The sequence below is a fragment of the Pundamilia nyererei genome, unplaced genomic scaffold (assembly GCF_000239375.1).
Source record: "Pundamilia nyererei isolate P.nyererei 1_Seehausen unplaced genomic scaffold, PunNye1.0 scaffold00034, whole genome shotgun sequence".
Lineage (NCBI taxonomy): Eukaryota > Metazoa > Chordata > Actinopteri > Cichliformes > Cichlidae > Pundamilia > Pundamilia nyererei.
Genome location: NW_005187435.1, coordinates 3,150,032 through 3,166,105, shown reverse-complemented (window position 1 = coordinate 3,166,105; position 16,074 = coordinate 3,150,032). Strand labels below are relative to the sequence as shown.

Here is a 16,074-nt window from a genome sequence, read left to right as displayed (position 1 = left end):
TTTTTTTTTTCACATTCTGTCTCTCACAGTTGAAGTGTACCTCTGGTGCAAATTACTGACCTCTGTCATCATTTTTAGTGGGGGAACTTGCACAATCGGTGGCTGACTAAATACTTTTTTGTCCCACTGTACTTGCTGGTTGTGGCGATTATTCCTTATCATGAAATCATAGGGTTTTTGAGCACTTGGCAACATATGCTGCTGCCTCATGAAGGCATTGCATGATGGCTCAGAATTTGACATCAATGAACTGCACAAATCATTAAAGCTAGCAAGATAATCACTAAACGTAATGTGATAAACTACAAGCAGACCCATGCATAAATAAACTACTATTATATGCAGTTAACATCTCCCCAATACATATCCATTACAGTTCCTCCCCACTTCATCTCTGCAAGCCACCATTGGTTCTTGGCAAGAAATGCATAAAAATCAGTGCAGGGGAAATATGCTGGGATGCAACTATGAAATACTGTTCAGTACTGGGAGTTTTACTTCATTCTAATAGGATTAGTAAGCATTTATTTCGCCTATTTGGCAAGAACATGAATGTATTTGATGCTCATTTATAAGGACAAGTGCTCCACTCAAGCTTTAAAACATATAGATCAATACATCACCATTGGCCCATAATATGGACTTAATATGTAACTTTTTAATGCTGTTGATCCTGCCATAGCATTACTGACCATGGTTAATTACATAAAGCGACTAATAAGGGTAAATCCCTGGATTAATGCACTTGCCTAAATGTCCCCTCTAATCTCAACATCAAAACAAAGTACAGCTTTAATAAAAAAAAGACAATATGTCAGTAGTTAATAGTTTCATGGTAACATTTCACTAATTGAAGAACAACAAATATCTACAAGACTAAATGAAGTGATGAGAAGTTGGAGATCACAAAACTCACTTTACATAACAATGTACATGCCTTTCTATGTAAGCAGACACACGGCTGATGAGTGCTCCTGCAGAGTGCTATAAATGTGTTAGTCAGTGTGATGGATTGAGGAGGGATTATTTAACTATTGTGTTGAAATTAGGGAGGTGATGTGATCGCTGAAAAACTTGCAGTAATTCCCAAAATAGAAATACGGCGAGTTTTTCAGTAGGGCACTTAAACAGTTGCTGTAAATATATTGGATGTTCACAAAAACGTGTTTGAAAACAAATTATAATTTGTTCTTAAAATTAATTTGTCATCAAACACACAGGAATAAAATGTGATTTGTTTTTTATATGATAGATGCATAGAACCACAACATCTAGTACTCGTCATTTGTTAAAATTAACATCTTCCATATTACTTAAACAAACAACGGTGCAGATAAAGTAATGTGTACCTGACAACACAGATCAGGATCCAGTGTACTGGAGAAGGGCAGAGGTTGCAGATGAGAGGCAATAATCATGGGTGGGTATACTTGTGTCCACTATTCAGGTTTTCACAGGTGAACATCAGGGGTACTTCCTTGCTTTTGTTTATTTTTATGCACCGGCCATCTTGGTATCTATCAGCAAGGTGCTGAATCATGCCCAATTTATAGACTCTTTGTGGCAGTGGCACTGAAACCTTGAGGGATATGGTTGGTAGGAAAGATCTGCTTGATTCAAACCTGAGTGGCTCTTTGGTTATTGGAACTCTGCTGCAGTTTTGCTACAGTGTTCCAACATAAAGATGTGTAGTATTGGTTATTATTTATAAGTGTAATATTGGGTTTTAGACACATGATTGCAGGCTATTTGGTCCAGGTACAACCATAGAGTGTTTGGTTTGCATTAAAAGTCAGACTCAGTTCCCAATGGGAGTTCAGCTTCACCAGGGCTGCACTTTATCAGGATGTTGTTCACAAGTAAGGGGGGATGGAGAAGGAAATTTAATTTAAAGGACTGACGCCATGTCTGCCATGGTGCTTGTGCCATACAGCTTTATTGTAGTGTAAAGAGAGCTGTGAGTGAAAGCAAAGCTGTCAGTTCACCAAACAGTCTGCCTTCCCCATTTTATCTATGACCAAAAGCTGTGGGTAGTCAACAAAAGGATAAGCTCATGGACACAAACTGCAGAAACAATCTCCTTTTGAAGGGTCTCTGCACTTACTAGATAGCTTACAGTAGCACCACTACACATTTACACATTGCAAGTACCCAGTTTTAGGTAGCCTTTGACCTGAATGCCTCCTAGGTAATGTGTTTTATGATTGTCAAAATGGGAGGAGGTTCAGAGGCCCCGTGGACTTGTAGAGATTATGGCTCTCGCCTGGTCTGGGAATGCTTTGGTCCCCCACAACCACTCTTCCACCACTCCAAGAAAAGCTGGAGGAGGTGGCTGGGTAAAAGCAGATCTGAGCGTCTCTTCTCACATTGAATATGAATGAGTGAATACATTGTGCTAATCAAAGTTCACTCAGTTTACCCAAATGTGAAAGTGTAAAGTTAGTAAATTGCCTAACTTTGTGAGCTCCAGTCACACAGCACTAATGTGGCTAAACACAAAACTGATTATACCTGATTATTAAGCAACAAGATAAGTCAAATGCTACTCTTATTTCAAAAAGCTGATTCTTTTTATTTAGATAAACAGAACCAACTTTTTGGGATGTCCTTGCCTGAATGATTGAGCATGCATCACGATATTTCCATCAAACATTGAATGGCTGCAAATTTCCTCCAACTCAACGAGGGGAAAACTGAAGTCCTCATATGCGGACAGATTTTTATCCCAGATGGTGAGAACCCTTGGTCCTCTTTCAGTGTATGTTAAATCCTCTATCAGGAATTTAGGTGTGACTTTTGACTCGACTCTCACATTGGATGGGCATGTGAAATCTCTGGTTCGGTCTTGTTTTTATCATTTAAGAAGTGTGGCTAAGTTAAGCCCTATTTTATCTCACCCTGAACTGGAGATTGCTATACATGCATTTATTTCCTCACACTTGGACTATTGTAACTCTTTGTTTATGTGTCTAAGCAAAGGTTCTCTGGATCGTCTGCAGGCTGTGCAAAATGCTGCCGCTAGGCTGTTGACAAAATCCTCCAAGTATTCACATGTGACACCATTGCTATTTCAACTACACTGGCTTCCTGTTGAATTTAGAGTACGTGTTAAGATCCTGGTCTTGACATTCAGAGGCTTGCATGGACTGGCACCAGCCTACATCTCCGATCTGCTACAGCCCTATGTCCCTAGCAGGTCCCTGAGGTCATCTGATCAGGGCTTACTTGCTATAAAACAGACTAAGGGTGACAGAGCTTTTACCACTGTGGCCCCGAGACTCCGGAACTCTCTCCCTCATACATTAAGAACTGTGGACTCAGTAGTTGTTTTTAAAAAACAACTCAAAACTCACCTTTTTAAAACTGTTTTTGGTTAATTTTTGCCTGTTTTATATTGTCTGTTTTACCTTTTTATTATTTGTTATCTTTTGTGCAGCACTTTTTGACTCTGTCTAGAAAGGTGATATATAAATAAAATTTTATTTATTTATTATTTATTTATTCTTTTCTTTTTTTATTTGCAACTTTCATTTAACATTTTTTTGTTAACTGGATTAAATTATCTTCTGGAAACTGGATCACTTACACTGTGCCTTACACCAAATATAAGAAGAACCTTCCATTAGTTACATATTTTCATAGTTCACATGCATATATTAAATTTGGATGTGTGCATCTGTGTGCTGCTGATCATTCTGAGCTGACCTCAGTTCATTTTTCCCCCAGCAGAGTTTCTCCTTGGGAAAGCTAGGTCACAGAAAGAAATGGTGAAAATCAGGAATCTGGGCCTTGGTGCTATATATAACAATTAGATCAGGCAACTTGTAAAAGTAGATAATATGACAGTCTTGAGAAAATTGAATTATGTAGATAATGTAATGATGTACTCATTCAGCGCTTATCTATTGGAGCTGGGCTACATGGGGAGAAACGTGAGCAGCAAAGAGATTGGGACTGTGTATTTCTCCAGCACCAAAATTAGGCCTTGCAAGCGAAATAAAATGGTTACATGTGGCTTGATAAGCATTTAAAAGGTTCACTGAATGTTGATTATTTCTAGATTATTTTTTTTAATCCTTATTTCAGACATTTTCCAAAATGGATTAATGGCGTTTCCTGAAATTTAATCTGCTGATGTGTTATGAGTACATTATCAGGCCTGACATTATCAGCTGCACAGGGCTCCTGAGCAGTCTGGACACTTTAGAGTAGAGTAAACTGATCCTCTGCAGACATGATGTTGGTCTGTTTAAGTATCTTTAGTCTGGCCTTCTTGCTTGATGATAGGTTTGGAGAACAATTTTAGCAATTTTAGCTTCTCATAGAGTTGGCAAGGTGCTTTGATGATGGCTTGCTGAAAGACTGGCATGTTTAAAAATAAATAAATAAAAAGCTTACAGTCACATTTAAATTGTGACACATGATTCCAATGGCAAAAGACTTAAGTATGACTCACTAATCTCTGGTCATAATAGGTGAAGTGGGTGTGTGTATATGTGGCCTTGGGGAAGAGAAGAGAAACTAGAGATTGTTGAGCTGTTGGAGATGAAGGTTTCCCTCTAGTTTTCTCACTGACTTCTCATTTGCCAAAGCTCTCTGCAAAACAGCACTCTTATTTAAGTTGGATCTCCCTATTAGGTGTAGCTCTACTATGAGAGCCAGTTAGCCTGCACATCACACTGCTTATTGTCTCTTTGTGGAACACAAAGTTTGGACACTTCTTTATTCAGGTAAGATGAAAATTTTTCTTTTGGCTATGCCAGTGTAGATTTAAAACAGAATATTTATTTGAGATATAGGTAAAAATGTAACTTTTTCAATGAGGATACTACAATGTTATTTATTTAGAAAACTTAAAATAAAAAATAAAAAATGGAACTAATATAAGTTATCTTTGCAATCTTTTAAATTATCAGTGTTAAATTGTTTGTATTTGTGTGTTGTGGCTTTAATTTCAATATGACATGAAAACCATTGTGTTTGTGTGTGCATATCCATATGCATATAAGCAGTATTTCTCATACACTGAAAAAAGATGTTGGATTTACTTAATTCAATAGTGGACATTGGTTGCACACAGTTGTTTTGCTTTGGCAGAAACTTAAACAACTGAGTTAAATCAACACAACTTATTCATATTCAATAAACCTGTGCATTTTGTGTTGATAAAACATGATTGAAACATGTTTAAATGAAATAAGTTGAGCTCTTGGAATATTTTAGTCCTTCACGGTTTTGTCACTTTATTCCAACACTATTCAATAACTTTTACCCCAATACTGCTCGGTCACTTAAATACTTAAATAATTAAATGTTGTCTTCATATTCCATAATGTTCAACAAAGTCTAGAGTCTGGTTAACATAAAAACTGAATGGATTTACAACAACTTCCATCCTCCTATCTTTATCCGGGTTGCAGGGGACTGGGGCAGCTCGTCAGTCTATCACAAAGAGACAAACAACTATTTGCACTCACATTCACACTTATGGGTAATTTGGAATCACCAATTAACTCTTATTTTAACTCTAATAACTGCATGACTTTTAACTGTGGGAGGAAACCAGAGTACTCAGAGGGACCCCACTGCAAACTAGCCAGATTGTGGTTTTGGACCCATGACTCTCTTGTTGTGAGGCAACAACACTAACCACCACGCCAACAACCTGTAAATCGAGGCTTAACAAAAGTAGGAAAGCTATGATTACAAGTCTTGATGTAGAATTTTCTGTACGTTTTTGTCCTTGACAGGTTAAACCACTTTCCTTATTTTCAGTGTACGTATAAGGGTTTCAAGGCATCACTCAAGTAATACATAAAAAACCCAATAAAACACATGGAAGTATTGTGCAGATTTTATTACCAAATATTATTTAAAACTATCATTAAAACTACTACTAGTAACAGTTATTTATTTAGACTAAAATCACATGTTTAATCACTTTAGACTAAATTAATGGAATGAGCACTTGCAAAACTGAATCTTGGCAAACTATTGGGAAGCATGTACTTTATATTAATACAGTAAACACAAAATAAGTGTTTTTGAAATGCCAAAAAGTACCTTGCTTTGGGAAAAGAAAAATGCAAAAACTAATTGTTACACACTGAAACAACTAGTGCAACAAACTCAGTAAAACCCACTGCTAATCATAAAAAAACCCCCAGATACTAGAGTCATGTGAACAAAGGAGTTTTTTTTTTGTGTGTGTGTGTGTGTGTGGTGGGTTTTTTTTTTTGTTTTGTTTTTTTTTTAATTTTTTATTTTTTTTTTTTTTTTTACATTGGCTTAAATGAGGTTTTGTATGTACATATTCAGAAAGATTAACCCTCTCAGGCTCAAATTAAGTTTTTTGTTGCTAATGCACAACCAAGTCCTGCAGTGGTACTTCTGAGTAAAAAAACTCATAAAATATGTATGTGGGGTAATCAGGTTGTTAGTTTTTAACTGTTGCAAATCGGCAACGTCTGCCTTGACAGGGTTAACAGGGCATGCTCATTATTTTCCTTTCTGTGTATATTTAATCAGAATCCATTATAGTCTTTATAATTATCTGATCGTAGGGCTGAAACCAATTCTTTGTATTATCTACGAACCATAAATTTTATATTTTGATCTATGAAACTGTGTCAGAAAACTGCGACAAGGCGCATCATCCCCTAAGTGAAATGTCCAAAACAGATAACCATCTAGATTTTAATTTACAATAATGTAAATAGCCAAATACTTGCACAATATTTGTTGTAGTTGTTAACTGAACTATAAATGTGTGATTATTCCATCAATTTTATCTGTTTTGGTGTTGGATGTAGCCTTATGCAATGTTGAAAGGGGTTCAGAAACATCACTATGTCTGATTCAGTGGTTGGGCATTTTGATTTCCATCATTGTTACACAGACAATAGTTAAAAATATAGAGAATTAAAGTTGCCGAGCTTAAAACGGATTCCAGTTTTGACTGAGGGCTTTAATGACAGAAAGTTTTTCTAGGAAAGAAAATGTGAATCTGCAACACCTACTATACAATCCATTCAGGAAAGTCATCCTCACTGAGTTCATTGAAGTGGTATATATTGTTGAATCACTACATTGTATCTGTGGAGGAGAGGTGCTGTCTGCTGGCCATGACAGGGACAGACGGTGTTGGCATGGCCTGAAAGGAGCCATCCTCCTACCGCATGTGCCAAATGGTGTCAGTCTGCCACTGGCTTTCACAGCACGTTTCACACTGGAGGTTGTGGGTAAAGGACCAAGAATACATTAGGCAAAGCTGTTGAAGCATATGGCACATTTTGAAATGCACATGGTGCTTTGATTAATTAGAAATTAGGCAGTTTAATTGTTTTCTTCTTATTTTGATCACAATTCAATTTAATCTATTGTATCTTTTTTTTAAAGTGTTGTTTTCCTTTCATTATTATTAACCCCGGATTTTTTTTTTCTTGCTTCACTGCTTCATGTCGAGGTGCAATCAAAGGGCACACAAACATCATGAGACGTTTCTGATCTTAGTGTTTCTCCCCAAACAGGAATTTGAACTGGTGACTGGTCTGTTTTTTAGACCTTCAAGCTACTTTGATGCTGTAATCGATACATAATGGTATAATGCTCCTTCCCCTCAAACCATCTTCTCCTCTTTCTTCCTTCCCACTCGCTCATGTTTGTATTCACTCAGTAAGTCATGTGGTTAGAAACTGTCTCTGAAGCAGACAGCCTGGAATGTGCAGCTGTTTTACAGTATTTAGTAAGATAAAAATCTCACTCGTTATCCATCATCCACAATGTAGCAAAGATAAATGTCTACACATAAACATTTGTATATTTTGATGTGCACAGAAAGGTTTAAAAATATGTTATTTTTTCAGTATATAACAGTAAGAAGGTCACTTAGATCTATAGATTTTCCAGTGTCAACTGATTTGCTATTCTCTTATTGAGTAGGATTTTGAAAGAGTATTTTGTGGAAAATGTAATTTGGCTATGTTTGTACACACAAACAAAGAATTTGACTCTGGTTCATACAGGAATACAACTGAAATAAAACCAGTTGGAAACCAGTTAAGTTTAGTAGCCTGTAACAAAAAAAGGCATCAGAGATGAGTTTTTGCTCTCTGGTGCAGATTGATTCCAAAGTGCTGGCAGTCTGGTTGCATTTATTACTTAAATAGTAATTATTTGAAAACCTTAACTGTAGTTAGTCAAAGTAAGATCACAATTATCTAGAGACAGTTTGCCTCCAGCCACGTGACCTTGCAGTCAAAGCAGTCACACTCTTAACCTCTGGTCAACTAGTTGGTCACTCCAGCTACTTGCAATTGGTTGCTTACGGCAAAAACAATTCAGTCCAGTCACCGGGCAAAGACGTTGTGATCTTATGTACTATAGTGTGACTTAGCCCTTATGTTAATGTTTAAAGGTCTGCATCCATTAAATAAATGCTCACTGATTTTTCTGTTTCTAACACTTCTTTTCCCCACACAAAACCAACTCTGTCATTGTTTGGTGGCATTTTTAAAATCTGCAGAATGTTTATCACAAACTGGCTAAAAGTAGGTGTCAAGGAGTCCACACAAGATGTTTAATTGAAGATAATTGAATAAACATAAACTAATCGAGCCACAGACATTAAAGAGGGTTAATGCAAGGTGAATTGGAAGTGAGACTGAACAGTTTATCTGAGCCAGCTTATTTAGCCTGTGAGGCCCAGATGAATGCATTAGCTGATGGCCCTGCCATATCAGCCATTTATCAGTAGAAGTGCTCACCCCATCCCACACCAACCCACACCTCCCACCTCTTAATAATCAAGATTCAACCTTGACACTGGAACTGAACTAATCAGAAATAAACCAAAATAACAGAAGGCAATATTGAAACATTTGAATATTTATTATTATACATAATACTGCTACAAACATGTACTACTATTGCTGCTGCTGTTGTGAAAATCTATTTTTATCTTGTACTTGTTGTAACTGCTGTACTGTATTTGTCTTTTCCAGATCTCAGAGCAGTGACTGTCAACAACCATGAGCAGCGGAGTGAATATCAAAGTCATTTCTCGGAGGCAGAGTGACGCAGGTGTCAGCTCCAGTCTGCCGTCACCTCGAAGCACAATGTCGGTCTCAAAGGCAGAGCCCAAAGAGCAATATAGTGGGCTCCCAAATCCCACAATGCAGTATCAGCACAGCGCAAAACGACGGCCTACATATTCTTCATTCTCTGGTTCTTCAGGAGCTGCAGAGTTGCTGAGAGGTGCCGCTTTAAAGAACAACCTGCTGCACCAAAAGACTAGCATGTATTCACATAGAAGCTCAGCAGCTGCAGGGCGAGCTGATGGAACCTGCTCAGCTTACAGCAGCCCTCAGATACCAAAGAGGGAAGTTCCACGCTCGAAAGACACATCAGACATCCGCAGCGACACGATAACCCAGAAAGCTTTGAGAGACCTTCAGTTAAGAAGAAACACTAACAAGAACTGGACCTTTGGAAAGTATCGTCAGAGGAGTGTGGACAATGCGCAAGAGGGTAACACTTTGCGACACCGCCCACCAAATCCTCAGGTAGGCTACGGAAGAGGACGTCTTCTTTATAGTAAAAATGCAAATGGGAATGAGATACCAGGAGTATCTTCAGCAGGAATAGAGAACTTCCAAAAAGAAGTGAGGAACATCTCCAACTATGACCTGGAAGCTTCTGACAGGGAGCTTTTCAACAAATCAAAGTCTTCCCATCAAACATTCAACCTGCCACGCAGAGGGAGTGAGCCAGGAAAGGTCAACATGGCTGCTGTTGCTCCATTTAGATTCAGGTGAGGGCAGTGTTTCACCTTTTAAGATAGGAAGATATACAATAGATTGCAGTTTATTTCTAGGACACAGAGAAAATAATGCACACTCATAATGTCTCATACTTTTTTATTATTCATGGTCTTATTAAAAGAAAGACCGTTTGTTTGGTTGACCCGTTTGTTTCTTTGTTTCTTTGTTTTTTGTAGGTTTAAGATTCACGAGGATACAGATACCTCCCTGGATGATCTCAGTGACTGCTCCTCTGACTCCATGGAGGTCTGTTGTGATGATCTAGGTGAGTCTTTTTGAAATCTTAATCTTTCTACTGGACACATCTGTTGTTATAAAGCAGTTGTTCTTAATGTGGGATCTTGCACCTCTAAGGAGTTCCCAAATAACTTTGGAGGGTCATAGACTTTGGAATTTCTGTGATCTTTGCTGTTGTCATATGAAATGTTTAATTATTCTCATTCATATGAGTAAATAAATATAAGAAAAATCAACAACTCTTTTGTGGAAGTGGCATCAAATTTAAGGTAAAACTCATTAATCTTTTATCTGGTATTCCATTTCTCTCTTATGGTTTATTCTTTGCTCTTTGATATTCAGTTAAGGCAAACAAATCACCTCCAAATACATGAAACACTCACATGTGCTTTTAAATGGGTGCCAGTATAAACCCAGTAAAATTTATGCTTAATGATAAAAAGGGTGAATTCAGGATGCTAAGAATTATGGGCAAGACTGATGGATTTCCATCAGTCTTTGACTTTAAATCAATTCACTCTTCTTCTTTTCACTCTTTAAGTCTTTTCTAGTATTGTTATCCCCAAAGGACCTACTTAATTCATTACAAAAATGAACTTTTTTTCACTTAAAACTGAAAGGGTCAGGCAGTTTATGCAAAAAAAGAAGGAAAACAAGAAAAAAAAACCCTGTTTTTCCATTTGTATTATATGCATCATGTAACACTCAAGGTTTTATATGGCTGACTGTTGACACTGAACTCAGTTCAGCTTGACAGTTGTTCTCACCAAACTGCCGCCAACTCGTAACAAAATCTTTATACTGCTTGTACCACCTGTTATGTTCATCAGGATTTCCTGAAGCACTTCACTTTTTCTTTGTGTGCATGTGGGAAAACAGATTGTTGGCAGCGAGTACTTCTCTCAAATCGCACACCACTGTTAATGCAGCACTGTTTATCAATGGTTTTGACATCTCTGATGTGCCATTACAATCAAATTTCCATTTTTTTGCATCCCTGCTATGTAAAACATAAAAAGTTGAGTTATTTTTGCCTCAGCCCTGTTCCTCACACATCCTGTTGCTTGGACACTGTAATACAAACATGACGTGTGAACATAAACAGGCACAGTGTGTTAAAATATTTTGTATGGTCACTATTTCATTGTTTTAAGGGATACACTTTTCCAAATGAAGATTGAAGCAGTTACCAGCATGGCAGATCTGTTAAATCAAATTAGAGGGACTATTTTATTAAAGCTCTACTGTAAGTAAGTAATATTAATTAAGAGAAATAAACAGACATCACAGAACAAAATTATTATTTAAACCCGCATGTTGTAAAACTGTTACACAGAAGCTTCTATATTTTATATTTTAATATTAAACATTGTTTTTAACCATTGTTGGAGATGGACCAACTTCTTTTAGAACTGTCACAATGATTAACAGTAATAAACTGGTCAAAAATGAAAAACCACTAATCTTTTCAGACAACAACACACAAACAACTAAAACTCAAAGTGTGAGCAACAGAGTGTGGAGCATTTAAAACGTGGACCCCACCATGATGTAATCGATTGTATCTGAACTCGTGAATTCTTGATTGTAATATTGTGGTTATTTACTTTTGACCCAGTGTCAATGATGTTTAGAAAAGAGAATGAAGAGCATCAGCAAATTTAACTTGTTTGGGCAGTAAGTGGCATACATACACTATAGTGTTGAATCGCATGGCTGCAGATACCAGTTTATTTGTGTATCTTACATGCATGGAGTCTCTGTCTGTCTGTCTGTGAACTCCTACACAATCAAAAGCTGAACATCAAAACTTGGCACTTCGGTACATTTTAGACCCCTAAAGGTTCTTATTTTTATCAAATATGTTATCATGTTGCCTAGCAACCACTTATCAACAGACTGAGGTGACCTATTTGTAATGTTTAGGCATTTATAATAACTTATAAAGGCATCATACTTAATTTCATAACAGCAACTAATTTATATCTGCAAAATATTTGAATTCTGCATGAAATAGCATGATGTCATCATGTTGCCTAGCAACCACATATTAATGGGCTAAGATGGCGGCATTTATGAACCTGTAACACTTTATAAAGGCATTGCTTAATTTCAATTTCATGACAGTAACATCTAATTTTTAGATCCACTAAATGATATTATGGTCTTATTTTTAGTAGATATTGTGACCATTATGTTGCTCAGCAACCGCCTACCAATGGACTAAAAGAGCCAATTTTTAGCATCTTTGCACCTGTAACAGCTTATGAAAGCATCATATCATTTTTCCTTTTTTGTCTGGGTGTGGCCTTATTTTCAGCATGTTAAAATCCCATCATTTATAGCCAAAAAACATGAATATTATAGTGTGCTATATAGGACATATAATGAGCCCATCGCATTGCAGCCAACTAGCAATGAACCAAAATTATATTTATATAGTATATCAGGACATGGGCTTGGACATGTATGAGTATTACTGGCATGAGTTGAATACAGAAATCAATAACTACAACTGGACTAGATTTAGTCTTGGTTGGGCAACTAGCTAACAGCAAGCGATATTGACTCAAATGAACAGACAGTGATGGCCTCTTTAATGATTGAGTTAGCAAAATTCATCCCAGTAAAACTGAATTTACAGGGATGCATTCAAGTATTTTGAATTAGTTATGTTGTTTATTTCTGGATCACCCAAATCACACAGACTTTGAAAATGGCCTCACATGAATGCCACGGGCTATTTGAAAACCCTTTAACTGACTTCTTAATTATCTTAATCACTTTGAGGGTTGAGAGCCTTCAGCCAGCCTCCTCTGGGAGAGACCAGACCAGCAACTGAGTGGTCCTCTGCCGAGGGTGGACAGATGCATGACTGAGAGACTGAGTGGTTTGATGGGAGGATCAGCTTTCACCTCCTGTCTGGGAGTTTCTCTTCTCCCCAGTGGAAAGACTTAGGGAACGCTTAAATTCATAGAGATGTGTCTTTGTAACCTGTCATATGTCTTCAGCTACATAGCTGGAAGATGAAGTACTGATGGTTCCATTCGGCAGAAATAACTGGTCAGTTAGAAAAGTTTCCGGATAGGAAGACTCACTACTTTACAAACAGCAAGTAGTAGACAAGACCATTTAACCTTTGCTATTGTGTCTTGCAGCTTGAGCTCATCAGTAGACTTTCGTTCAGGAAAAAAATCATAATGTGAGAAGCCTTAGGGCTTCTCACATTATTCCAGCTAACACAATGATTCCATTACATCTGTATTTAGAGACTCTTGCATCGCATTAGTTACCATATGACTTCAACACAATTTTTACATGTGCTTTTAATTCTATGCTTCGACCTACAGCTCTCTGCAAAAGGTACACTTGCACACATTATGTCAAGTCACATGGCAAAGAGGCTGTTCAAATTATCTTGGACAGATGGTTTCTAATGACTTTGGCTGTATGGTTGTTGTTTCATTGCTTGGATATGATTCTTGACAATATTTTGTGATCAATACGTTTCAATATCAATATCAATTTCAGTATAATATATGTTATCCCACCTATTTGTTTACATATGAAGCGGGAAAGCAGTTGTTGTTTAGATCATTTGCAACATTGATTTTTTCACAAATTAGACATGTTGTGTTCTTTTTAGGCACACACATTTGTGTTTCATTAACTGGAAATGGCAATGGCACGAGTAAGTGGAATATGTAGTAAATCACTAGTTGATGGAGTGATGGGTGCTGGTTAAAAAATTTCAATATATTCTCCAAACTCAGCATGGCACAAACCATTACAAATAAACACTTTCAGAATGCAATAGGCCTTTTTCACATTCTGTCTGAAAGCCCAGTAATGTCCATGTGACTCTTTGTGGTTTTCCCCTTCATGCACATGTGTTGGTCTGCCTGATGTTCCTCAGTGCATTGCATCATAGCAGCTGAGCACCCCAAAAATGATTACACGTGCTGAAAAAGGGAAATGCACCACAGACAGCTGTGTAGCTGTCCTGCCATAGAAGTGTGTGCGTGCATACGCGCATACACACACACACACACACACACACACACACACACACACACACACACACACCTGCATTCACATATGGCCTCCTGGAGGATGTGAATCAGACCCACATACAAAAGAAACCAAATTAAAGATTCAACTCCACCCACCTCTCGCTTGATGATGCAGTTTTAAATTTAAATTCAGTTTTTAGATGTTTTCTAAAGGTGACAGTCACTGATGAGGTTTATATGTTGTTAATGTGTATTGTCTTCTTATTAACTTCCAGTAATCGGACTTATTCATGTTTGTAATGCTGGTATTAATTCAACGTTTATCTTAGCTACCACCAAGGACATTTATAACAAAACTATTAATTACAAACAATGAAATCTGTACATTACAACCAGTGTTTGGTATCTGTACATTTTATCTTTGTTATGAATTGTTTTTTCCCCTCGTTATGGCAAATGTCTCTGCAATCTACCTGCACAAGCATTTAGCACCATCAGGCCTCTCTTGGCTTTTTGGAGGCTTGCACACAAATATGTCTTCACAGCATCTGTGCGGCTTGCATTCCCGGAATCTTTCCCGCTGTTTTGCCAAAGAGCTAAGCAAATGAACATATGACGTTCCATAAATCCTGCATCAGGCAAAAAGGGGTTTTGCATATAAACCCAGTCAAAACTTTATTTAGATGTTAAGTTTGTTTCTATGTTAGTTTCAGCATGCTAACATAATTAACCCTGTCATGCATGAATTATGACAACCTCAATCAGGATTTTTTTCCCTAAAGTATTTTTATTCATTTTTAGGCATGAAAACATGAATAAAAATACTTAAGAAAAAAATCCTGATTGAGGTTGTCATAATTCATGCATGACAGGGTTAAATAACAATAATTACAATGAAACACGTCAAACATCTATAGTAACATTAAGCGACCAGTGGGTGGCAGGGTATGGAGTGACACATCAGTGTCCAATGTAGTGGCTTATGTGCAAGTATACCATCAACACTGACACAAATACAAGAAAACAGCCTTTGAATAGAGGTCCACTGTATTGACCACTATGTGTAAAAGGGTTAACAATGTCGTAAACCAGAAACTTACTAGATAAAATTGAAAAGCACCATTAATTCTGAGAGGGAATGACCATATCTGGACAAAAATTTTAAATAAAGTTAATGGGATTTATACTCTAAATGTTTTTTGTTTGTTCTAAAGTTGATGTTGAATTATTCCTCTCTGGTCCAAATTAATTAGTTGGCCCACTTAAGGGACTTTCAACATCATTTGGTAGAAAGTATTCAGTTTGTCAATGTCTGATGCAATCTTTATGCATAGGGGGCTTGTGATCCTATGATTCATTATGAAATCCCCACTCCCTAAACAAACCAGTTATTCACTGCATCGCAAGAGTGAGGTCACCGGCAGTGATCGCAAGTCAGGCAGGGAGGCTTGGATCTCGTGATGAGGAAGAACAAGAGTTGACATTGTTCCAGAAGCTAATTGCCAGATCAAACAGGGTTGCTAGTCCATGAGCCACCCCAGGTGCTCTGAAAGCCTAATAAAAAAGGCGTTGGAGTGTGTTGCCAGCCTATTGTGAGAGTTAGAGTTGAACCCTCTCGACACTTAAGCAAGCAGGTCAAACATATCCGGTGGATTTGCACCATGTAGCGTTTTTTTAGTCATGCTGGTTAAGTGAATTGTGTACTTTAAAGGATTTTTTTTATTTCATAGAATGATTACATATCAACATGTTCTCATTGTCACAGTTTAGTGTTTGTGTTGTTTTATTTTGGGTTTTTTTTTGCAGCTGTGGTTGTGCATATCTGGCGTGGATGACATGCAGCATTTTCGAAAGAGCAGCCTGCATGCGAGTTCTGCAGAGCCTGAGCCTCCTGAATCCTCTTCAGAGACTGCTGTGTCTAATACTGAATGACGATTATATTCGTATGTCAGCAAATAAACCCTGCACAAAATGATGTGACTGGAGTTGCAATTTGAAGTGTG

General features: G+C 37.4%; 1 protein-coding gene across 6 annotated transcripts in view; it reads left to right on the top strand.

Annotated features, from left to right (window-relative positions):
• The window catches only part of nav1b (neuron navigator 1b), a 67,808-nt gene that overhangs the window by 6,877 nt on the left and 44,857 nt on the right, over positions 1–16,074 (top strand). For all 6 annotated transcript variants that reach the window (XM_013910008.1, XM_013910009.1, XM_013910007.1 and 3 more), the window contains exons 2-3: positions 9,003–9,811; positions 9,998–10,086. In XM_013910008.1, the coding sequence (XP_013765462.1) occupies positions 9,030–9,811; positions 9,998–10,086 (871 nt within the window). In that variant the 5' untranslated portion in view covers positions 9,003–9,029. The remainder of the gene's footprint in view (positions 1–9,002; positions 9,812–9,997; positions 10,087–16,074) is intronic.